This window comes from Mastigoproctus giganteus, chromosome 1 (assembly GCF_048544385.1).
Source record: "Mastigoproctus giganteus isolate SK-2022 chromosome 1, ASM4854438v1, whole genome shotgun sequence".
Lineage (NCBI taxonomy): Eukaryota > Metazoa > Arthropoda > Arachnida > Uropygi > Thelyphonidae > Mastigoproctus > Mastigoproctus giganteus.
The window spans coordinates 101,556,270-101,581,809 of record NC_143575.1 but is presented as its reverse complement, the minus strand read 5'-3'; the positions used below and the strand labels follow the sequence as shown (position 1 = coordinate 101,581,809).

Genomic DNA, 25,540 nt, shown 5'->3' with positions numbered 1-25,540 from the left:
CCGTAGATCACTGCAAACTAAAGTAGAAAATACAACTATCAAACTACTCAGTGAGATTAAATACCTAGGAGTCATACTGGATGGAAATCAATCTTTCAATCCACACTTGAAACATATCCGAGAGAAAATCAGGAGATATTCTGCCCTCGTTACAAGAATAGCTAAAAGGGATTTGGGACTCAAGAGGCATAACTTGGGACTGTATTACAAAACGACATTTATACCAGCAATAACTTACGCGTCACCCGTCTGGTTCCAGAAAGCAACTACTGCAGTTAATAGACGGACATTAGATTCCATTCAACGGACAATACTCCCCTCTATTACACGGGCCTGCTGCACTGTGAGTACACATGCTCTGCAGGTTCTGGCGGGAGCACTCCCCCTTGACCTTGAGGTGGTGCGTTGTGCCATGATGCAGCATCTCGCAAAAGGGCTTCCCTGCACCTTCCTGGGCCACTCCATTGACCCTACAGGAAACCTTAAAAGAGAGAAAACAAAACTCGCCACCGACCTGCAGCAGGTCTGGCAGGACAGGTGGTCAGAATCCACAAAAGGGGAAATAACGAGGAAATTTCTGCCTAATGTCGGAAGATTATACTCAAAAGCACCATCATGGTTTCACCCTGGACTGTAAACAACATATCTTTTAACAGGTCATGGGGCCCTGAATGCCAAACTAAACAGTTTTAAATTAGTGAACGATCCCCGCTGTGTCAGTGGGGAAGTGGAGACATGGTCTCATATAATGTACAACGGTGGAAATTATGAGGATCTCCTCTGCCTCCTGACGACAAAACTGACTTACTTTCCTCGCGACAGGGAATCAAACCTGTTGGACTCGCAAGAGGAAGGAGTTGACAAAATTCGCCCAGGGACTGTTCACCCGAAGGAAGACACTTATTGCTATCTACAGGGATTAAGAACAGACACCACGACAAAACTAACCATCGTTGGACCCAACCAAACTGGCTCTCACCCAGATACAAGACTGTCCTTTGGGACTGAACTAGCATAATAAAGGACTCGCAGGACCCGACCCAAGGTAGCGAAGGAACCCGCTCACGATTAATACCACGGACCTGACAAACCACAGAGGGACTCCAAACACCGGGCTGCACGGATGGGATTTATCCTACGAATGACCTTATAATTGGTCTGATCCCTACTGGGATCAGACTGGGCCAATCGGACAGATCGCACCTCTGCTGCCAAATGCTATTGGGCGATCTGAATAGGGTGCTCTAACCCTATTCACTTTTAATTACCAAACCCCTGACGGGGGGAGGATACTTTTTTCCCTCCCTTCCCTGCCGTGTGTTTTTTTCCTCCCTCCTTTGCCACGCTCCCTTGCGTGGCCCTTTGCCTCCACTCCCCGGGCGGGAGGGGAGGTGACTTCTGGGCTCCCCCCTTACCGCCCCTCTCTTCCCTCTGGTGGGGCATGGGCCTGCTCCACTGATTTGGAGGGTAATCTTCTTTATGGATCCCTTATTTCTGTCTTTTCCCCCAGCCTTCAGTCTCCCCACCCCTCTCTCTAACTTATAATTACTAGTGTCTGAACCATTGTTAAATTGCTCGAGACCTACACCCAAAAACTTAATAACATCTATTCGCTTAATTCAGTGATCACTCAGTATATATATATATAATTCGATTAATTAGCACAGTATACTCTCTGCATACGTGACATTCACAGAGTTTACCATCTGCTAATTTTAGGACTACAGCACTGCATACAGTGTAACGAAAAAAATATATATATACACACATTTGTTCTGGTGCTCCTAAATTAAGAAATATTTTTTGATGCTACACGATCAACGAAAGATTATAAAGATTGAGAAACGCTGGCCTAGAGGATAGCCCAAGTATAACTAGTAAATTGTGTTCGTGATTGCAAGCGGTTGTGTTTTCGTTAGGAAAGAGCTGCACACAAAGCAGAATTTTTTGGGGTGATTTTTACACTTTCGACGCATGGAGAACAACGCACGTTTCGGTAATTCACCGGTTTTAACCTGAAAAAAAAAAAAAAAAAAAAAAAAAATGAAATAACGAGGATATAGATATATTCAAATAATTACAGAAACGTGGATGTATAAACAACAACAATAATAATAATAAATAAATAATAATTATATTCATTTTAACTGGTTGAACAGGCATGTAGAGTGGTAATCGGTCTTATGACAAACACTGCACGTGCTAGAGGAAAACCGAAAACAGATTTGGAATCAGCGTCGAAAGAGCTATTTAGTCCACATCCATATATTTTTCCCATAAAAAATACTTGTTGAACTGTGTAACCGTCAGTAAGGCTATTTGAAAGCAAATAATTTCTGGTAATCAATAGTCACATGGTAACGAGAACTGTGGGATCAGAACTTCTCCTGGCGAAGTATTAAAAAACTAGTTAGTCATTTTCCAGTAGGTTTCATTGGTAAAAAAAAATAATGCTTGATTGTAAGTCCTGTTGCAATTGATGCGCAATTTATTAGTTTCATTAACAAGGCCCCGTTTTTGTCTTAGCTAATAAGTAAAGAAAAGAAAAGAAAGATGCATACCTCAGCGTTCCACCAGGTAGAGCACAGACGAATTGCTGGATATCCAGTTGCTGTCTTACGGAAATTACACTGGTAGTCCCTGAAAACATGCATAATTTCAGATGGTTGTTACATGTTTAATATGAATATACACATTAGTTAATGTACGTCGTAACATTTCAGTCACGTTCGATTTTTATTTCTTAAATTAATTGAATTTGTTCTTTTTCTGCAATTAATATAAGTTAAAAGTATATAAATAATTATCTTGTTGCCAATTAATTACTAAATGATTAACTAATAATACATAAAATTAAATTAATTTAGTAATGTGTATTAATACACACACTGGCCGAAAAAATACGAACCTTTATTTAGTATCGAATCGGGCCGCATTTGTTTGGAATAACAGTAAACGTGCGGCGCCGCATGGCTTCTATAAGGTGTTTTAGTGCATTTTGATCTAATCGTGACCATTCTTCCACCAAAATATCGCTTAGCTGCGATAAAGTTGGAGGAGCAGGAATTCGTTCCGAATAGCTCTCTCCAATATATCCCCATATTCTCAGGATTGAGATCAGGTGAATGTGGAAGCCAGGGAAGATGGTGGAAATCCGCGTCATGCTCTCTGAACTATTTTTGCACGATTCTGGCACGATGCGCTGTTGCAGTAACATCCATAAAGTGGCCGTCACCTTCGGGATAAAAGTGTAGCACTGCAAGGTGCAATAGATCTGATACAAATTCAGGTACTCGCTGGATGACATTCGACCATCCACCGGTATCAACGCACCCAGTCCGTGCCAATAAAACATTCCCCCTCCATGATACCACCTCCAAATGCTTGGGTTGTCTTAACAATGTAAGCAGGTCCATCACTTCGTGAGGTTCTCGCCACACTCTTTGCCAACTATCAGTGCAAAACAAAGTGCATCGTGATTCTTCTGATCCCACGACTCTCTTCTATTGTTCCAGTGTCCACTGCAAGCGGATTTTTCTGTTTTTCTCTGAAACAAGTGGCTTCCGAACAGGCCGGCGTAAAGTATTTTTTTTTTTCTGTCACTTTTACGCGTTTGGGGTGCGGAAGAACCACTTGCTTTCCAGTCATTAAAAACCTCTGCGATGGATGCTTTTGAGAAACCAGTTGTCCTTCTTGAATTGCGACTTCTGCTACATGTTCACCCACCATAAGACCTTTTTCAAGGCTGCCTCCGTAGCCAGGTGGGCAGGAGCAGCAGTGCGTAGCACACGCTTCTTGATTAGACCGGGGTTCGAGCCCGTGACCACCAAATACGGAGGATGCGGAAAGGTCAGAGAATGACCACCGCATATCCCCGGAGCAATATGGCTTTAGTTGATAATGCTCCTAAAAAAAAAAAAAAAAAACCAAACCTTTTTTCAAAGTCTGATAGATCACGCGTTTTTCCCATTCTGGCTTCGGATTACTACAGTTGAACAGCCTAGCAATTTTATAGTCAACAAGGCAACATGTTATTACTGCATGTCACAGTTTTCTTTGCATTTCTTCTGTCTATGACTGTCTTAATACAAAGGTTCGTATTTTTTTACAAATGTGTGTATAATAATATAATGCAAATAGGAATGATTCTTGATTTATGCATTTAGTAAACTCATAACCAAAAATTAACAAAAATCAATCACCATTCATTCCTCCAATTAGCGCACGGCAGCAAATAATTTCCAGGGTTTCAACTCCGATATGCAGTATATCGATAGTTCACGTGATATGTATGAAAAGCAGAAATAAGCATCGGATTTCTGCTGTTCATATTTGAATAAAATTTGGGATGGTGCGACAATTACTTCTAAACAAGTCAAATATAATGAAAATCTACCCATTGGGTGCCGAGTTGTTACATGCATACGAACAAAACAAAGAAATAATATTTTCCGGATTTATAGTATTTATTATTTTACTATTCACGTTATGTCCAATTATGAATTCATAATTGGATCCAAATCCACATTCAAATTATTAATTAACGCCACCGGAGCTTTATCTAAAAATATACTATACTTAAAAAAATTAAGAGATAAAGAAGAACATAAACGTTTGCTATTCTTGTTCACAGCCATGAATGCAGTTATATAATATGTCCAATTATGAATATGGTAAATAGACATTTTCGTTGTCTCATCCCCCCAAATTAAAAGACGCCACCTGATATCTCTAGTTATTCATAAATCAGCTATAATTTTCCATACATTCTGAGGCGCCTCCGTTGCCAGGTGCGAAGGAGCAGCAGGAGCAGTGCGTAGCACACGCTTCTTGATTAGACCGGAGTTCGAGCCCATCACCACCAAACACGGAGGATGCGGAAAAGGCATAGATAACCACCGCATATTCCCGGAGCAATATGGCCTTAGTTGCTAATGCTCCTAAAAACCAAGTAACAACAACAACCATAAATTCTGTTCTCGCTATCGTATTGATTTTTAACCGCATACTATCATAAGATATACCTTGGACTGTTTTTTTATGACATTATCATTTGTCATTTTGATAACGTTTATATACTTATACTATTTTTGAGCCTTGCGAACAACATTGGAATTAACAAGCTTATTAAAGACTCCCGTCCCATTCCATTAACTGCTGGAAAATACAGTGAGTTAGCAATTTAACGGAACTAATCATGGTTTTACCTATTGCAATAATCAATTTTGAATACAAATTTGGTCTTCATTTTTTAAAGCCTAAATTCGTTGATTTCCCTGCTCAATATATGATAATCTGGTACATAATTAGTACCAATATTAATTAACACTATTATTAAATTTTTTATTGATATCAACGTTTTCACTGATAGACAACGTTACACATCCGCATTTTGTAAACTTCTTTTGAAAAATAATGGACGATGCGATGAGGTACAGTGTAGTCAGAGACAAATATAAATAGCGTGTCAGTATAGCTACACCTCACTTAATTTTTCTTCTCTTAAAACATACAAATTCACATTCAAATTATCATTTAACGACATCGGAGCTTTATCTTAAAATATACGGTACTTAAAATTTAAAAGATAAAGAGGAACATATACGTTGCTGTTCTTGTTCAGAGCCACGAATGCAGTTATATACGCCATATTCCAACAACAGGAAATTCACACGAACAGAATTCCGAAGATCAGTCAACGTTTTCGTCCTCGCGGGTAGTAATGGTTATAATGACCGTCCTCCCACACCAGGTGGAAAATGCCTGAATTCGAATCTCGTCAGTGATACGAGGAACTTTTATGGGGTATTTCCTCCACAAACGTGGCTGAGTTAGTCGGTCTCAGAAGAGGGATGCATGGTTTTTCTCCCGGAAACTCAGGTTTTTCGTCCAGCAAATAGCAAAGTGACACAGCTGCTTTGGTGGTTTTTCAAGCGAACAAATGAATAAATTACAGTACAGTATAATATCAAAATTGAAAACAACTTACTGTACAATCTTTCAAAATCAATTGGATGGCCAGTTCTAAAACAGAATTAAAATGTTTTACGTTTGGGATTTTCCCTGATATATACAATATATATATGCTGATTCGAATAATCAACAACTCTCTCTTCAGCCAGTTTTTAGTCATGTTAGCATTTAAGAAGCATACAAAAGTGTATACAAGGAAAGTAATGGCAAATAAAAGAAAATAGTAAATAAAAGGTCTCAGAATATGCAATCATTAACTGGAAAATCGGAATATGCAATGAGCACACAAAGATGAAATTGTCATGCAAGTATAAAGCAAAGATAAAGTAAAATATGGAGACTCATTAAGACACAAGTGACTCGTTAATTCTCTTGTGTTCTACCTTATAGAAAGACTAATAGCAAAAGCAAGAGCTTACATTCCTTTGATTTTTTTCCGCGATATGTATTCAGAGATTGTACACAACAAGAATATGTCTTGTAGATCAAAGGATACACACCGGTTATCATTAAGTTGGAAACTAGTGTTAAAAACTTTTTTCAAAGGCTACCTAATTAACTCTGAAATTATAATTTGCAAATGATGCAAATTATAATTTATCGATTTTCTTTTTTATTGTTGACTGCTGCAACAACAGTGCATGCCGAGCACCTGAAATGACAGATGATATTTTCTGTAATTGAATCAACTGGTTTCATGGGTTTATTTCACTTACTCATTAGCATTATTCAGCCACTATGTCCACTCTTCTCTATCGATTTACCCAGTTAATAATAAATACCATTACGTTTACAATGTACCTTCATCGCAAATTATTAATGGCAAAATCTTGCAAATCATTCAGCTAATACCCGTCCAGTGAGTTAATTTGAATTAATTATTACTGTGACTACATTTATCCTGCTGTTACAGTGATGATGACCAGCTACGCTTCCAAGTTAAATAAAACATCGTAATGCTATTCTTCTTATTATTATTGCTGAGAATGTAACCAGAATAAATACAGAAATTTTCTGCGGATCTTTATGACAGATAAAGGTTCAAAAACATTGCATTTTGAAAGAAACCTTTAACAGAAAAGAAATAAATTATCTCAGACCTTTCTGCCAGTGCAAAATAAATTCACAGATCAATGTTTTAGAGATAGCTATAATTAAATCTTTAATAAATGTTTATTATTCTATATTCTAGGCAGAAAGTACAGTTGTATCATTCTTCTGTTATCATCTTAAAATGCAGGCTAGAGGGACCATTTCTTGTGATCTCCTTTACCTAATGGTCATAAATCTTCCAAAGGAATAAATAACGCATATGTATCAGGCACACGTAACACAACGAATACGGTCAGCCGACATGTGACGTAAAAGTGCCCGCCTTACTTGCAAAGTTTTGAAGAGAGAGGATAAAATCGCCGTAAAGGTTACGTTTCCGTCTACCGGGGATAGGCGTGGCCTACTTGCCATATGAAAGTCACGTCTCTGGCAACACCGATATGTAATGTAATACGGCTTTATGGTCGCAGGGCGTGGAACATAGCAATATTTTCTAGCTCTTTATTTACTCTGAAGTATACTGACATTATATTCTACTGAGGTCTACATGTGTCAAGAATATGTGGAGAAAGATATTTTTCGGGCAAACTGTTTTCTGTCTTTTTTTTCTGATATCCACCTTTCTTTACAAACAGTTCAGGCGGATACCGAGAGAAGAACGTTTGTTACGTTATTCTGAAGCTGGTAATAATTTCGCTTTCTTAAGATCAGGAGTGAAAATTTAATGTACCAAGTTAAAATTTTGAATGGTAAAAAATTTGACAGTTTGACTGCTAATCACTCATTAAAATTTCCATTTGTTTAGTAATCTTGTATTTTAGTGCTATTTTGATTAAACATTCATATCCATTAAGATGCTCAAAACTATTCATAGGTTATCTCAACAGCCTGAGATTTCTCAAAGTAAATTTTTTTCTAACTTCCTCTGACTCTTAAATTCAAGGGTCCACTAGTTGGGATGGGCTTTGCACTTTCGGTTTTTTTTTGTTTTTTTTTTTTACCCAGCTCGCCTCTCATTTCTTTAAAAATTTTAATACTATTCAATTATTCAAGTACTATGAGTTTTTGGCTTTTACTTCGTATCATATAAAAAACATCTTGACTTTCATCTCACTTTCTCCATTAGGACTGTGACCACAGTACAACAGTGGTCACAGTCCTAATGAACTTCCACTGTAGGTTAATTATCTGATTACAACAGAAGTATGAAATGAGTCAGCTTTTAAGTTGTGATGCCCCATGATGATTTTTTTTTTAATTTTTTCTTTTCTTTATTTTTCCAATCTGTCTTATTTTCTCTTTCTTATGATTTCAGGTGTTACCATATCATTATGGCTGTTTAAAGCTGTGAATTTGTCATTCAGCAACGACAAGGCATTTTTATTTCTTCCTTGCCTTTTACTTCTTTCGTAGTCACTCATGCGTCCATATTAGTTTAAAACCCAACCCCCAATATTGCCTAAATCAATTTACTTAATGTAAATAATATAAACTTAGAAGCTGCTTCTGTAAGAAAACATAAGTGAATTTTCAAAATCTAATTTTATTGTCACTGGCTGTCAACATGCAACAGATATACGTAAAAATAATTCTCTAAAACCCTCTTCAGAATAAAAAAAAAAAAACGCATACACGTTTAGAAATGGAATAAACAATGTAAATTTTATTTATCTTCAAAAATTCTTTTCAAATTAATCATTTTATTGTACCTATATGCATACGGAAGACGTTTTAGGAAAGCGGGTTTTGTGTACATAGCCACAAATACTTTCGATGAGCTCTAAAACTTATCGTTTAGGTTTATGAGAATGTAGAATTTAAATATGGGTATAAACGTCATCTTTATTGCTTCGAAAAGGAAGGAAGTAAAGTTAGTGTTAAAACTTTCTAGGTTGGGATTGTTGCCCACAAACAGCATCACAAATGCTTTGCTACTTAAATTTTCCCTCACGTCTAGACTTAAGTTACTTATTAGTCGTAGATATCAGAGAGAGACTTGAGAATACAAATAAGTAAATGGTAAGTCGCATAAATATTAATAAATGGTAAGTTATGTAAAAATAAGTTGAAAATAAATGTTAAAGATTATAGAGACAAATTGAATATAAGTAATGAATTAAGTTAAGGGTGGGTAAAGAGAGTAATCAGAATTAAAAAGAGAACAGCGTTGGGTGATAAATGTATTCTTGAAACCAAGGCTCTCAACGACTTGCTTTCTTATTAACAGCACGATAAAAATCATATATTTTTAGAAATACGTTGGAGTATCTTTACGGAGCAAGTGCACAAGGTTCCAATAAAAGTGCTGCAATGAATTGCAGATGAAGAAATTATTTTTTCGTGGTGTAAAGAGTGTAGATAATTGTATCAATTTTAGTGATCATTAATAATCGTCAGTATTGTGTAAAACACTTTAATAAGAACTAGAAAAAAGAAAGAATAAAATTTGTACAAGTTTTGGTATGAATTGAATCACATTTATTTAAATAGTTTTGAAAAAGCATTTTAATGAGAAATGTATTGTTTATAATAGAATTGCAGTTCCAAATAAGTCCGAATCTAGTTCTTATGCAGTATTCAGGAAGGGGAGGAGTAACAATAAGGGAAAGATAAATAAGATATATATACGAGGGGTGATCAAAAGTCTATGTCAGTGTCTTATGCAGTTTGTAAAATTTTAATTTTTATGGTGATAGATGGAAGAAGAATGAACATCCAGCAAATCAAACATTATTCAATAATCAAAATTTTGAAAAATGCTAAAGAAACTCATGAAATAAAGACTAGAGTGTTTGGGGAAGTATCACCCAGTTAGGGTGATATTTCCCCAAACACTCCCGCAACTGTTGCAAGATGGTCGGCAGAGTTCAAAAGTGGAACAGAGTCAGGTGAAAATAATCCGTGGTTACGTCGGTCATCTGAAGCTATCAATTCTGAAACACTGTCATCGTTGAAGAAAAAAATTAAGAAGGCGGAAGATTAAAGTGTCTTAACTTGACAAAGTACCTAGAATTTCCTATGGAAGCATTTTTACAATAATACATGAGCATTTGAGAATGTCCAAAGTTATGCAAGGTGTGTTTGACAGAAACCTTTCCTTTAATGACAAACATTAGAGGGTGGAGTCATCAAAAGAGAATTTAAAATTAGTTATTCCTAATCCACGATAGATTTTTATCCTGTTTGATGAAGCACGACGGCTGTTTATCATTTGTCGGCTGGGCTCGAAACGAAGTTTTGACCCCAACCAAAATTTGGTAAAGTGTTGGCCTCAATTTTCTGGGAAATAAAAGGATTGTTGTTAATTGATTACCTTCGAGCTAAAACGACAATAAAAGAAGAATACTACGCCAGCCTTATAACAAAGTTAAAATCTGCAATTTGGTTGTTGTAGTAGAGTTTTAGGAGCATCAGCGACTAAGGCCATATTGCTCGATGTATATTGTCTATAAATTGTCTATAAATAAACCCGTGTTTCCTGAAGGAAAAAACCATGCTATCCTAGTTTGAGACCGCCTAACTCAAACACATTGTGAAAAAGGCCCATAAAAATTCCTCACGTCATCGACGGAATTCGAACTCGGGTATTTTCCATCTGGTGGGGGGGAAGCGATCCTACCAATGTGCTACCCACGAGGGCCTGAAATTCGGTAAAGAAGACAAGAAAAGTTGGGTCATCGGGTTTTGCTTTTCTACAATGCACCTAAGCACAAAAGCCCTGGCTGCACTTGGGGTTTCTGAACAAATAATAGTCACTTGGGACCAGATCCAAACTGCACGGGGGGTGGTTTAATTTATGAATGTGGATTTGAACAATTAAACCAGAATTCGAGCCTCCTGTATAAATGAATATATATACGGATTTTTCTCTTTACTTTCCAACTGTTGATAAATAAATATTTGTAAGATTACCAGTCTTACAAATAACTATAGGAGACATCCAGTCTCCTATATTTATTTGTAAATATTTACTCTTTACTAAATATTTATTTATCTATATAATATTGGTGTAAATACACCATAGAAAACTCTTAAACGAAAAAACTACGTTTGAAGTTTTTTCGTTTAAGAGTTTTCGTTTAATAAATATTTGTTATTCATCTATATAAGTAGGAGAATAAAGAGAAAAACATTATGATTATACATATTCATCTATATAGGAGGGTCTAGATTAAAACTAAAATGAAATTTGAACAAAGAACGACAAATTAAACCTTAAAATATAAGAAAATAGCATTCTGGCTATGTGCTAGTACGTGGCTATGGCACATAGTAGCACAGAAATAAGCACATTATAATAAACGAGAAAAACAGCCAACAGAAAACAAAACTATGCAACAGTGTTAAACTTAAATAGAGCAGATGAAATTACCCAAGAAGAAAAATGGTATTCTGGCTATTTTATCCCCTAAGATTAATTCCCATAAAAGATCAAATAAAAGGAAATTCACTCATCTGACATCCTCAGAGCGTATTAATTTGATACAGATTTCATTCTTAGAAATATATTATAAAAGAAAGCTGCATCAAGACATGTGCCTCTAACTTCACCTGAAGAACAGACAACTACAGTACTAGAATATATGATGGCGATAACAACTGCGAGTGAATATTTGCATATTCTGACAGAATTTTGTAAATTTGTATCTGTAAAATTCGTAAATTTCCATATTGAAATTTTTAGATTCAGTTAGAAATAGGATTCAGTACCACTTTTGTTTTGTCTGGTACCATGAAATCTGTTTGTGAAACAAAAGCTTCAAAAAATTTTTTAATGTGGAAATGTAATCATTTGTATGGATCAATAAATAACAATTAGTTTAAGTTTAATTTGGACTGATTAAATCCAAGAAAAATTTTAATAATTCATTTTAAATACTAATTTGATTTCAAGGATCCAGATAATTTCTTGGATTATAAGATAGAATGATCAAATTTGATGTGAATGATCCAATTGTGATGATTCATTTACCCCAACCTCCAGAATAAACGGATCACTTTATAACAGTTGCTGCTTTCTAACTCTTCAGACAAAGCCGTGTGTGTGTTCTTTTAACACTTAAAGGTCAATATTTCTTGCTTTAAATATTATTTGAAATAGTAAATACATACATTATAATTTTTGTGTTAGGATATCCAAATACCCTACCTTATCTTAGTTCTATTATTATTGTTATTCGTGTTAGCATATATGCATAAGCGCCTATTGTCGTCAACATGAAGACAATAAGCTCGACTCCAGCCGACGGATTTTCATAGAATTCTGTATTTGGTTCATATAGAAGCTTTGTCAAGCTTCTATGTGAACCAAAATTTAATTAAAATGAGACAAATAGAAATCCGGCAATTATTATAAAAAATTAATAGATTAAATGTACACTTAGAGAAAAACAGACTTCAAAAAATAAGTATATGGGAGGAGAGTAATACGAGGGGCTTCAAAAATGATTTGTATTCACCCAGAAGTAGTGTGATAGAAAGATGGAATTTCTTCTGCTTGATACATTGAAATGTCTGTCGCAACCGCGCAAATTTGGTTTTGATCTGACAATTATTTTTTTTTTTCTTTGCAGCGCTGAATGAAGTGAAATGTCACAATGGATAAAGTGGGATACATATCAATGATTACGTTCCTCTTTCTGCAAGGGAAAACAACACCCAAAACAATCCCCCGAAGAAATAGTCGCTGTTTATGGAGAAGCCTACCCAGGTTACAGTGTTTTTGCATATTGGTATAAACAATTCAAATGTGGAAGGACCTCAGTGCATGATGAAGAAATCCGAGGACGCCAAGCAACTGTCCCTGTCAGAGACTTGCAATTTGGAATCTCCTCTCTTTGATTTTCTCTGGCTTAAAATCTCTCTACCTCATTGTGTCAAATTCATCTGTTGTCTCTACCGTTCTCCCAACTCCACTAATAACTTGGAGCTCTTTGACTTCCTCTCTTTGCAACTTGACTTTCTCCAGTCCAACTTTCCTAACAGTGAGGTAATTTTCCTTGGTGATTTTAATGTTCACAACTCCAGCTGGCTTCCGTTTTCTAGTCACACCTACCCAGCTGGTCGAGATGCTGAGGCTTTTGCAATTACTAATGATCTTGCACAGATTGTTCATTTACCTACAAGAATACCACCGGACAATCCTAATCATACAGCCAATACGCTTGATCTTTTTCTCACAAACATCCCTTCTAAGTACACGGTCGAAATGAGAGCTCCTTTAGGCACTTCAGATCACAACTTGGTGATTGTCTCTTCTCCAATGGAACCTTTATCTCATGGCTATTCCCAACCTCGTGTTGTTTGGCATTACAAGAGTGCAAAATGACATGACCTGCGAGACTTCTTTTCTTCTTTTTCTTGGTCGGATTAATGTTTCAAAAGTTTTAATGTCAACGTTTGCTCAGATCGTGTCAGTGAAATTATTCTTGCAGGAATGGAATCCTTTATCCCACACTCCACTTTAAAATCTCGTCCTTTATCTAAACCTTGGTTTTCCAATAAATGTGCTAAGGCTGTTCAAGAGAAGAATGTTGCATATCGTAACTGGCTTGTTTCTAATTCTTCACTTTCATTTTCTGCCTACACCAAAGCTCGCAACAATTGTAAAGCAGTTATTAACCGTCCAAACTAGAGTTTGAACAGGCTAAGAGTAGAAAACTTGCTTCTTGCCCTAATGGTAGCCGAGCATTCTGGTCTCTTGCCAAAGCTATTGGCCGCAACGTTTGCCCATCTCTGATCCCACCTCTGTCCAAACCAGATGGTTCTGTTGTCACTTCAGCCAAGGATAAAGCTGACCTGCTAGCATCTCATTTTTCTTTCAACTCATTCATTAACGATCTTGGAAAAACACCTCCCACTTTTCCCAACACGTTCCATTCAATGCCTCCTGTGGTCTTCCGTCAAAAGGATGTCAGAAGGATTTTGACGAATCTTGATGCTAAGAAAGCTCCAGGTCCCGATGGTATTTCTCCAATTGTTCTCAAAACCTGTGCTCCTGAACTTACTCCTATTCTTTGTCGCCTTTTTTTTTCACTTTCTTTTTCCAAAGGTGTTTTTCCTTCTGCTTGGAAATTTGCTCATATCCAGCCAGTTCCTAAAACGGGTGACAAATCCCTCCCATCCAATTATCGTCCCATTGCAATTACTTCTACTCTTTCTAAAGTAATGGAGAAATCAATTAACCGCCAAATTTTAAACTACCTAGAAACCTTCAGTCTGATCAACGATCGCCAGTATGGATTCCGTCAGTGTCGATCCACTGGTGATATTCTGGCTTATGATACTCATTTATAGACTAATTCAATGGAAAGGTTCGGTGAAACACAAGTAGTTGCTCTTGACATCTCAAAGGCTTTCGATCGTGTTTGGCATAAAGGTCTTTACACCAGCCAGAATTAAAAATAAATACCAATCTTGTAACTAAAACACTTTATTTACCATAAAATAAAATAAAATACGGGCGTATAAAATAAAATGAAATAAAACTGATGTGATTTAATTTACAATAAAATATATAAAATATGATAATAAAAGCGGTAAAATCAATTAATAAGATACCGTAACAACTGTAGCTTTCGGGAATATCAATCCCCTTTCTCAACAGCATATTTCTGCTGTGTGGCACATCCTTAAATAGCAGATCCACGGCACACATCACATGGTTCCTCGAGAGTAAGGCCGGAATTTCCCATTTATGCACCGGAACCGGAAATGGCTCGGGAGCGCGCTAGCTGAAACCGTTCATCTCGCCCAAGAACCACGGTTTCCAAGAGAGGATGCAAACGGACACCCTTGTCTCTATTAATGGATTTGCTAGCTGCCGCGATACGTAAACTCTCAAGCCATTTACGGTCCCAGAACCCCTGTGCATGATCCGTGATGACAGCATCCTCCGGGGAGATTTGATGTTGCTTCTCCCAAAAATGTTCTGCCACGGCAGACTTCCCATAATTTGCGGACTTTATTGCATTCATATGCTCCCCCAGACGGTCTTTCAGTCGTCGCCCCGTCTCACCTACATAACACACCCCACAATCCGGGCATTTAATCTCGTATACCACCCCACTGTTGGCTTCTTTGGTTATGGGGTCTTTGACACAGGATATCACTGTGTACAACCTCCATCCAGGTAGCTGCACACAGCGTATCTGGCACCCCCGAATTACTCGTGCAATGTGGTCTGAAAGGCCCGGATAGTAGGGAATGTATGCAGTGCTCACAGGGGCGAACGGCTCGGTATGGGTGGACTCCGCTCCTCTAATAATTCTGTCCAACACCCTCTGGGGGTAGCCGCATTTCTTGAGATCTGCCGTGACACGAATAATTTCGTTATCTCTGTCCTCGGAGGTGCTACAGTGGGACCACACCCTATCTGCTAAAGCCTTGACAACACTACCCTTATGATGGCTGGCTTGTGCCGAGGTATAATGAGTATATTGACCTCGGCACATGGGCTTTCTAAACACCCTAGTCTTGAGCCTACAACCATCCCTAATAACCAACACGTCAAGGAATGGTAGGGTTCCCTCTGCTTCCACCTCCGAAGTAAATTTAATAAAAGGGGAGAAGCTATTAAGTACTTCAAGTATCTGATCCTCCCTCCCCTTTTGTATAATGGTGAATGTGTCATCAACAAATCTTTTCCATTTATGCATGGGAAATTCCAAACCCTCAAAAATTCGAACTTCCAACTCTTCCATAGCTAAGTTAGCCACTATGGCACTAATGGGAGAACCCATGGCTGTGCCATGGATCTGCTTATACATGACATCTTGGAAAACCATGGTGGTACTGGATAAACAGAACTCCACACCCTCACAAATATCATTAACACTAAGATGAGATCTAGTACTTAACAAAACATCCTTTTCTAATGCCATTCTGACACACTGGACTCCGAATTTAATAGGAATACAAGTGAACAATGATGTAACGTCAAAGGAAATCATAATCTCGTCTTCTCGTATAGTTTGTCCTTTTATAAAATCCACAAACTCTTGCTATTCTTGATAACCATGTTGGAAAGTCCTACTATGGGTGCGATTAACTTGGCTAAGTACCTTGATAGAGCATACGTGGGACTATTGACAAATGACACAATTGGCCTGAGTGGTACACCCACTTTATGTATCTTGGGGAGTCCGTATAATCTGGGTAAGCGGCATCCAGCAGCATGTAAAGACCAATATACCTCCTTGGATATCCATCCTGACTTGTGCCAACGCTGTATAAGGTTATTAGCTTGTCGCTCCACACTAACCAACGGATTTCTACGGACGACTTTGTACGTAGTAGTATCTTGCAATAATTCCAAAGCTTTATTAAAATATTGCTCCTTGTCTAAAATAACTGTGGCTCTACCCTTGTCCGCAGGTAAGACTATGATTTCATCGTCTTGTTTAAGTTCCCTCAAAGCCCTTTTTTGACTAGTACTAAGGTTGGCTGGGGCCGACTTAGCCTGGCTCAGGATAGCCGCAGTTCTAATGCGTACCTCATCAGCCTGGATCGCTGGTAACTTATAAACGGCCCTCTCGATGCCCATGGCTATTTCCGCGATGGGAGGTTTGTTGGGCATAAGAGCAAACTTGGTGCCCAAGCTTAAAACCCCCTCCTGTTCCTTAGTTAGTCGCTTTCTACTGAGATTACAAATAAAATTAGTATTAACATGGTCATGTGTAATCACTGTCTCCTCTAATAATCTGTTAAATTTGCTGATTTGCCTCTGTTTATACACATCTGAAACTTTAGTTGTTTTCTCCAAAACTAATTTCATTACCAATGATCGATGTACAGGAGTTATATTATTAACACATTCTAGAGCCATACCAATTTGTCTTCCGGTAATCCTAAGATCATCATGTAGTTTGTGGATCCAGATACGCAAAATCCTTTTTTGGAACCAATTGGTAGCCCTAACTAAACGATCATCATCAAAAGGCATCAAAAGATGCCTTTAAAGAGGCATCAAAAGAGCCAAGTACCCAAGCTATCAGGGTACTTGGCTAAATTAATTGCACCCATAGTGGGGCAGTCCGAATATGTTGTTAAAGACAGTAGAGAGTTTGTGAATTTTGTGGGGAATTTGACTATAAATGATGATGAGAGCATGATCTCTTTTGACGTTATATCTTTATTTACATGTATTCCTATTAGTCATGCAGTACATTGTGTAAAAATGGCATTGACCAGGGACGCCTCCCTTGGTAATAGATCACTTCTCGGTGTGGAAGACATTTGCACCGGGGTAGAATTATGTCTAGCTAGTACTACCATGTTGTTTCAAGGAACTATGTATAAGCAGGTTCGCGGTACTGCCATGGGTTCACCCATTAGTGCCACCGTGGCCAATTTAGCCATGGAGGAGTTGGAAAGTAGGGTTTTTTAGTGGGTGTTCGTTTCCTATTAGGAATTGGAGAAGATATGTTGATGATACCTTTGCCCTGGTCCAGAAGGGGAGGGAGGATGATGCCGTTTGCTGGCTTAATAGCTTCTCCCAATTTATACAATTCACCTCAGAGGTGGAAACGGGTGGTACCCTGTCATTTTTGGATGTATTGATCTCCAGGGTGGGTTTTAGACTTAAGACGTCAGTTTTTAAAAAACCCATGTGTAGAGGTCAATACACCCATTTCAATTCAGCACAAGCTGGACAATACAAGAATAGTGTAGCAAAAGCTTTATTTGACAGAGTAAGATCACACTGTACCACTTCTGAGGATAAAGAAAGAGAAATTAATCGTGTCACGGCAGAACTTAGAAAGTGCGGATACCCCCAGAGGATCCTGGATAGATATAGTAGAGAAGTGTTCGAACGTAGGGAGTCGTTCGTTCCGGTAGCCACCGCATACATCCCCTACTATCCGGGCCTTACTGAACATCTGGCAAGAATTTTACGGGGTTATGGGACACGCTGTGTACAGCTTCCTGGGCGGAGGCTGTGCACAGCTGTGTCTCAGGTCAAAGACCGCATACCAAAAGATCTTAGTAGTGGAGTGGTTTATAGAATAGAATGCCCGGATTGTGGGGAGTGTTATGTGGGGGAAACAAAACGACGGCTCAGGGATCGTCTGGGGAACATTTAAATGCCATAAGAACCGCTGAATACAACAAGTCTGCTATGGCCGAACATTTTTGGGAGAAGCAGCATCAAATCTCCCCGGAGGACGCTATTATTTTGGATCGTGCACATGGATACTGGGAGCGTAAATGGCTCGAGGGTTTACGGATTAGTTCATCCAGTAGGAATACCATCAATAGAGATAGAGGTATACGTATTAATCCTATCTTTGAAACAATTATATTAAGGTCGGACGAACGATTTTCTTTGCCACGTTCCCGAGACATTTCCGCTTCCAGTTCTGACCATGTGCCGATTGAACCACGTGGAGAAATACCACGTGTGGAGGTAGCGTGAGCCTGCTACTTACGGAGATGTTGCAGGAAGTCACATCACTGTTGAAGAAGGGAGCTGATGCTCCCGAAAGCTTCAGGTTTTTAGCGCTTTTAATGTTTTATATTTTAGCAAATTTTATTGTAAATGATCTTTTATTACAGTTTTTAGCATTCCGCAATAGTTTATTGTAAATATTTTTGTGTAAAGATTGTAGTCATATTAAATTTTAAATCTTATTCAATGGTCGGTGTATGAATTTATATATATTTTTAGACATGAGTTTTCCCGACCTCAGAGGCCTCTTTCAGGATAGTATAAGGCTATAATTAAATTGGACCGCTAAGTTTAGAGAATGTAAAACCACAGAGTTTTATTAAGTGTTCTTTGAAGATATAATCTTAGTAATTAATTGATAAGAAGATATAATTATATTTACTTTTAACTTCAGTTAATCACGGAAAAATTCAATTAAGTTTAAAAAAAAACGTTCATTTAATTTTAAGGGAAAAAAAAGTAGAATGTGCCTGAAATGTAACGCAATGTGTACATTACTTAACTTGTAATGGAAATATGTTATCGGATGTTTAGACATTAGTTAATAAGAAAAAGTTTTAGCCTTCTTGCCCCACCATCAACCACAGCAAAATACAGGTACTCCCCGACTTACGTAATACTCTACTTATGGAATTTCGACTTTACGTAAGTTTTTGCTGGCCGGTGCAAACTAAAAAAATTCGTGGAAACGTATTCTCCATCCCCTAGGAATAAATGGAGATATCGTGAAAATATCGTAATGTGAACCCAATAACACTGATTTTTTTTTTTTTTTTTTTTTTTTTTTGTAATTCACAAGTCCTTGGAAGTTGAAAATTTTGCTATATTACTAAGCGATTTATCTCTCTTCAAGGTCATATTTATAATGGAAATTACTACACTTTCATCATTATAAGAATCAATTTTGAACGCCTTTGTGATATTTTTCTAAAACACATTTCTGGAGAGAAAAAAAAAAAACATTTTTTTTTTTCTAAAACACAATTCAGTCACGACCAAAAAATAGTCGCGACCTCTGGTTTAAATGCTGCTTCATTCCAGAGGTTGAAATATATTGTAAAGACAACGATGTTCCTTTCACGATTTTTCTTCTATTAGATAATGATCCTGGACATCTTACGCATCTAGATGATTTCAATTAGAACGTGAGAGTCATATTTCTACCGCCAAACACGACTTCACTCATCCAAACTATGAATGAGTGAAGTGTTATTTCGAATTTAAAAGCATACTATTTACTCACATTTGCTCAGGCATTGTCTGCAGTAGACGATGAGAAAAATTTTACTTTGAGGGCCTTGGAAATCTTACAATATTTACCACGCCATCTTAAACATTAGTGTGGCCTGCGCAGAAATTACTAAAAGTTGTTTAAGTAGCGCATGGAAAAAATATGCCTACGGCGCTTAAAAGGCTACGAAAGATTTGAAAAAGACGAATCATATGAAGAAGTTACAGATAAGATTTTAAAAGTTGCAGAGCTACTTCAGTTGGAGGTTAAAGTCAAAGATGTGGGAGTTAATAGAGAAATAAGAGAAGGAATTATCTAACGAATAACATATTGACTTGCGGCAGCAATAGTGAAAGAAGAAAATGCTGACGAAGCTCAAGATGAACCAAATGAGCAGCCGAGACTCTTCATTGCCAGGGAGATGGCAATGGCATTTCGTGAAATTGCATCGGCAATGGCGAGGTTTGAGAAGTTGGATCCTGACAGCGAACGATTCTTAAAAGTTAACAGAGGGGTGAATGATATGCTTGCTTGCTACAACGAAATCTACGATTAAAAGAAAAAAGCCACTGTCCAATCATCCATTAATATGTTCTTTGGTAAAGTTGAGCGGCCGACCCCTTCTAAATCTCCACAGCCCTCAACCTCCGCAGCGGCGTCCTTATCAGCTGAAGACGTCGATTCTGGAAACGATGCTCGAGAGGTAAAACTGACGTTACACCTATCTCCTCTCTTTTTTTGTAATTTTATAATTTTGAAATTTTTTTTTTAAATTGCATGCTTTTGTAATTTTTCCTACGCATGAGATAAAATTTATCAATGATATTGATGAAGGTATATCAGGCTTAATGTCGAAGTTTGCAGATGATACAAAGGTTGGCAGGGTTGTTAATGACAGTAATGGCAGTGTGCTACTGCAACAGGATCTAGATAATTTGGGCAGATGGGCTAAGAAGTGGCAACTGAAGTTTAACCTTGACAAATGCAAAGTACTGCATATGGGTATAAGTAACCACAGAGAAACGTACCAACTGTGTGGTACTACACTTAAGGTGGTAGAAAATGAAAAAGACCTGGGAGTAATTGTGCAGTCAGATATGAAGTTTTCTGAGCAATGTAGACAGGCTGCCAGGGCAGGCCATGAGGTTTTGTCAATGATATATAGGAAAAAGGAGGTGATTGTCCCTCTGTATAAGGCAATGGTCAGGCCACGCCTTGAGTGCTGCGTACAGGTCTGGAGGCCTCATTTTAGGAAGGATGTAGATTTGCTTGAGCGTGTACAGAGAAGGGCAACAAGATTGGTGAGGGCAATGAAGGGATCCTCTTACCAAGAGAGGCTTAAGTTCTGCAAATTGCAGTGGCTGAAGATTAGGCACCTGCGCGGTGATCTGATTGAGGTGTATAAGGCCTTGAATGGGTTGAGCACGCTGAATTCTGATGGGATTCTTCCACTTGTTCCGATTACGAACCTAAGGGGGCATAAATTCAAATTAAGAAAGGACAGATGTGCGGAAATTTGCCTTTAGCCAGCGGGTGGTTAATTGCTGGAACAAACTTCCATCTGTCGTTGTGGAAGTTGATAGGTTGAATAAATTTAAGGAGGAACTGGACAGGCATTTGGAGGGAATGGTGTGATTTTTTTTTGGCCGATGCTGCATAAGCTCATACACTTGCTTTCTTGCATCACATGCCACTACTGCTACTACATTTATTTTTTGATGCAATCAATTCAGCAAGTACAGTTGCGACTGCTGCACAAGCATGGGGGAAATTCCCGACTTACGTAGTGTTCCACGGAACACAACCTTTACGTAAGTCGGGGAGTTCATGAACTCATATAAACGAAATTATATTTTGCACATTACAGTAGAATTAAAAGGCGGATCCAGGTCAAATTTAAAATTATGTTTTGTTGGTCCTTGGGAAAATTTCAAGTCCAATTACGATTTCACAGCCATTGTTCTTTCCCCCCCCCCACACACACACAAACCAGCATAAATGAAAGTATGTTTTCGAATTAATCGACAAGAAAAATAGAGATTGTAACCAAATTTTCAACATATATTCTGCTGACCCTTGAAATGGTTCAGGTTCAATTCTGATTTCACATATCCTCCCCAGGTTCCTCTACAGAAATATTATTATATATTTGGAACAGGTACTCTGATCCATTTCAATACGTCAGTGCTTACTTAGAATATTTTAGGAACATTTGTAACAAATTTTCACGTGGATGGATTGACTTATTCTGTTATAAATCATAACGTATTGCGTACATCAACTAACTTATTATTGTTGTTTTTGTCTTCGCTAGTCTTTTATACCTATAACTAATTCGGTTGTTTTTAGTAAGCACCAAGCCATGCGATATACAGTATGTGCATAGGTTTTTTTGTGTTTTGTAGTCGGTTCACTATTTGCATAATGAAAAACCAGAGTTTTCTGTAGAAAAAAAAAAAAAGAATCCATACACATCGGCCCAAGACGGGACCAACTAGGCTGATCACCCGCTTGAAAAGACCTCATTCACTGCCTTTTCTGGAAACCATGCGTGACAAGTGATTATATAAGCAGCAAAAAATAAAAAAAACCTTTTCTACTCTTGAGATAAACTGCTTTTATACACTATAAAATTAGCGTGGATACTATATTTTAGCGATTTATGATATTCTAATTCCATGTCTATGCTATGTTTATTCTATGTTTATGCTAACATTAAAGCAGAAATATGTTTATGTGGTTTTACAAGTTCCTTTGATGGTCATAGTCCTCTAAAGTCAAGAAAACACAGCTGAAAGATGTGGTATCATATGTACTTTGTAAAGGTATGTTAGTTATAATATACCAGTGAAATTCAGACTTTGCTGATATAAATAAACTTCGGTGAAGATTACTTAAATATCATGTAAAGTGACATGAGACAGTGACTAAATTTTAAAATGAATACGAGAACTCGTAAAAGAGATTTGTCAGCATGTTGATCTTTACGCAGTTACTGCAGGTATCTCGCTTACCCTTAGAGAGGTAGATATACCACTCTCTGAGGAACAGGAGGTATAAGAAGAAAAAATAAACGCCTGCACTGTTCGCAAGATTTAAAGCATGAATGACATCCGCTCCTATATACATTACGTTTTACAGAATTCGGTTTACTTTTCTCTTTTTTTCATTCTTTGCCTCACTTTAAATCCTCCCAAAGGCTGTTGGCAGATGATAAGCAGCTGAAAGTACGAAGGAGGCCCGTCTCTAGCAAATGAATGCATGCAATTTGTCAACGGTTTATCATGATACACCATCTCTTAGCAGACAGCCATAGAGTAAACAATCAATTCTTAGCGAATGTTCAAATAACCTTTGGTGTACTCTTAATTATTAGATAAAATTTATGTCCGAATATTAAGTATATGGGTGGGTAGCAGATTTCTGTGGCGAAAGAGGCATGGTTAGTGTGTGGTATTTCAATTTTCTACGTAACCTATCAGTCAGAACTTCAGCACAGTTCTTTTCGAAAGACCCATTTGTCTCCAAAATATATTCTCCCTCTCATGCTGTCTTACGGTAGGTGACAACCCATTAAATCCCCTTGCACACGCAATGTAACCTCCTCGGTGATCGGTAATTCGAAATGACCGCACCCAGGAGATGAATATGCTCTCCAAGTAAGGTAATTAACATGTGACACAGAGAAGGAAGTAAACGCGAGCGAGTGAGTGTGGAAAAAGGCGAATTTAATAGGATAAAAAGGGGTGTATCACTAACAAAATATGATAGGTCAAGTACAAGGGAGCTGTGGACTTTTAATTTCCAAATTGACTATTACAAGCTTGCGTGATACGTTTTTTTAATAGTCCACAAGTGACACTCAAAACGTTAGAGATAAGGGTCACACGAGTTATGAAGTCATGGCTGACACCTTGATATGGCGATAAAATATAACATTCGGAAAGAAGAGACACCCATATCCCATTTGGAAATTCATTGCAAAATCTAAAAAGCTTTAGATTTTAAGAGCAATGAAAGAAATATATTTTGTATGATAATTTCTTAATAAAGTGTAGTGATGCGGTTAATACCTCTATGGAAGCGTGGATTAATTTTAAGCGGTAGATTAATTTTTCTTCGGTAGTACCATGAAAATTATATTTTTGTTATTATTATACATATTATCTACAATGTTAAAAATACAAATAATTTCTAGAATCAAGCATGAAAAGACAGCAAGTTTTCTAAAGTAATTCTAATAACATCTGGGACTAGCATTTTCAGGACTGCTATTAAATTCATCGATTGTTTGTTTCAGAAGAATAAAATAAAATGAAACAAATTGTTTTTTAAAATAAACTACAATTTAAATCATTAAGTATAAATACATGTGACGTGAAATAGCTTAGAATGAATGGCACTGGCATTGGGTTCCTTTAAAATATGAACAATAACCTTAAACCAGCCAGTAGCTTGGAGGCTTTGTCAGACATAACTCTTGTTTTTCTTTAAAGTGGCCACCCTAGAGATGAAGGAGTTCAGTTATGATAAGATCAACGGTACACAGCATATAGATGATGGAGTTAAGGGACTCGGGAAACTGCCTCAAGGGATCTAGAGTGATAAAGTGTAGGAAATGGTCTAGAGTAGGTTGAAAACTCTGATCAGCTAATTAGGGATGTTGGAAGCAAGGAAAAGTTTCTGTTTGCATAGAGTTTTTATAACAAATAATTTAGTGATAAACCTGCAAAAGAACGCTTCGTTAACTTGCATAAACAGAACTACAGAATATTCCTAAGCAAACAGAGCTTCATATAACAACGTTAAGAATTACAATAAAAATACGGATCAAGCAAATTAAACTTTTTTTTTTTTTTTTTTTTTTTTTATCACAGAGATAAAGAGAATTCTGTAAACCAGTTCTGCGCGCTGATTTCGAATATGTTCTCGACATTATTCTAATTCCTGAAGTTTTCATAGTCTTCGTGGTTGGTATAATCACCATCCTCCCCACAGCAGGTGGAAAAAACCTGAATTCGAATCCCGTTAATGACACGAGGAATTTTACAGGCCATTTCACAATGTGGCTAAGTTAGTCGGTTTCAGGCGAGGTAGCGTGGCTTTTTTCTCCCGAAAACTTGGGTTCTTCGTCTTGCAAAACAGCAAATAGACCACAAAACTCACGCAATTTAGAGACATAAAATATACGGCGTAATATCATGTTGTAAGTTGCTTGTGCGTCTAAAATCCTACAATAACATCATAGTTTTCATCGTAACGGAATTGCTAATAATTTTAGTGCAAGTCAATTAAGACGACCTCGTTACGAAATGAACGAGATTGGTCACAATTATATTTTTATCACTGTTACAGTTTAAACCCAATAAACTTTATACACAGGCACAATTTTAAAATGTTATGGCTTATGCAATATTATATTCCGGACAAAGTGCATCAAAGGTGCACTTTGTCCGGAATATGGTAATACAACGTCCAGCAGTAGTCTGCATGCATGCATGCGTTCGTTCCGAAAACATTGCTAGCCCTTTTCTGTTGAATTAATGTCATTATGGAATCGTTCCTTCTGCTCGTCATTCACTGTGCCAAGATCTTTGGGAAAAATGTAAAAGTAAATGCAAAAATTGAAGTTTCAGCGACATACGAAATCTCATACCTTTATATGAATCAAGCAGTTTCTGAACTCATTTTCGTATGGAGTGATAGTAACAGTGGTAGTAAAAGCATGCCATGCTTTTAGTTCTAATATGCTGAGGCATTTTTTGAATCATTCATCCTGTAGAAACTCTTTGATGCGAGGCCCCCCAAGGATTCTCTCTTTCACATTCGCGGAC

At 37.5% G+C, this 25,540-nt stretch overlaps 1 protein-coding gene across 1 annotated transcript in view; it reads right to left on the bottom strand.

Moving 5' to 3' along the window:
- Positions 1-25,540, bottom strand: part of LOC150091061 (dual oxidase-like) — a 299,603-nt gene that overhangs the window by 181,400 nt on the left and 92,663 nt on the right. The window contains exon 8 of the mRNA XM_090381506.1: positions 2,562-2,640. Within this exon, the coding sequence (XP_090237632.1) occupies positions 2,562-2,640 (79 nt within the window). The remainder of the gene's footprint in view (positions 1-2,561; positions 2,641-25,540) is intronic.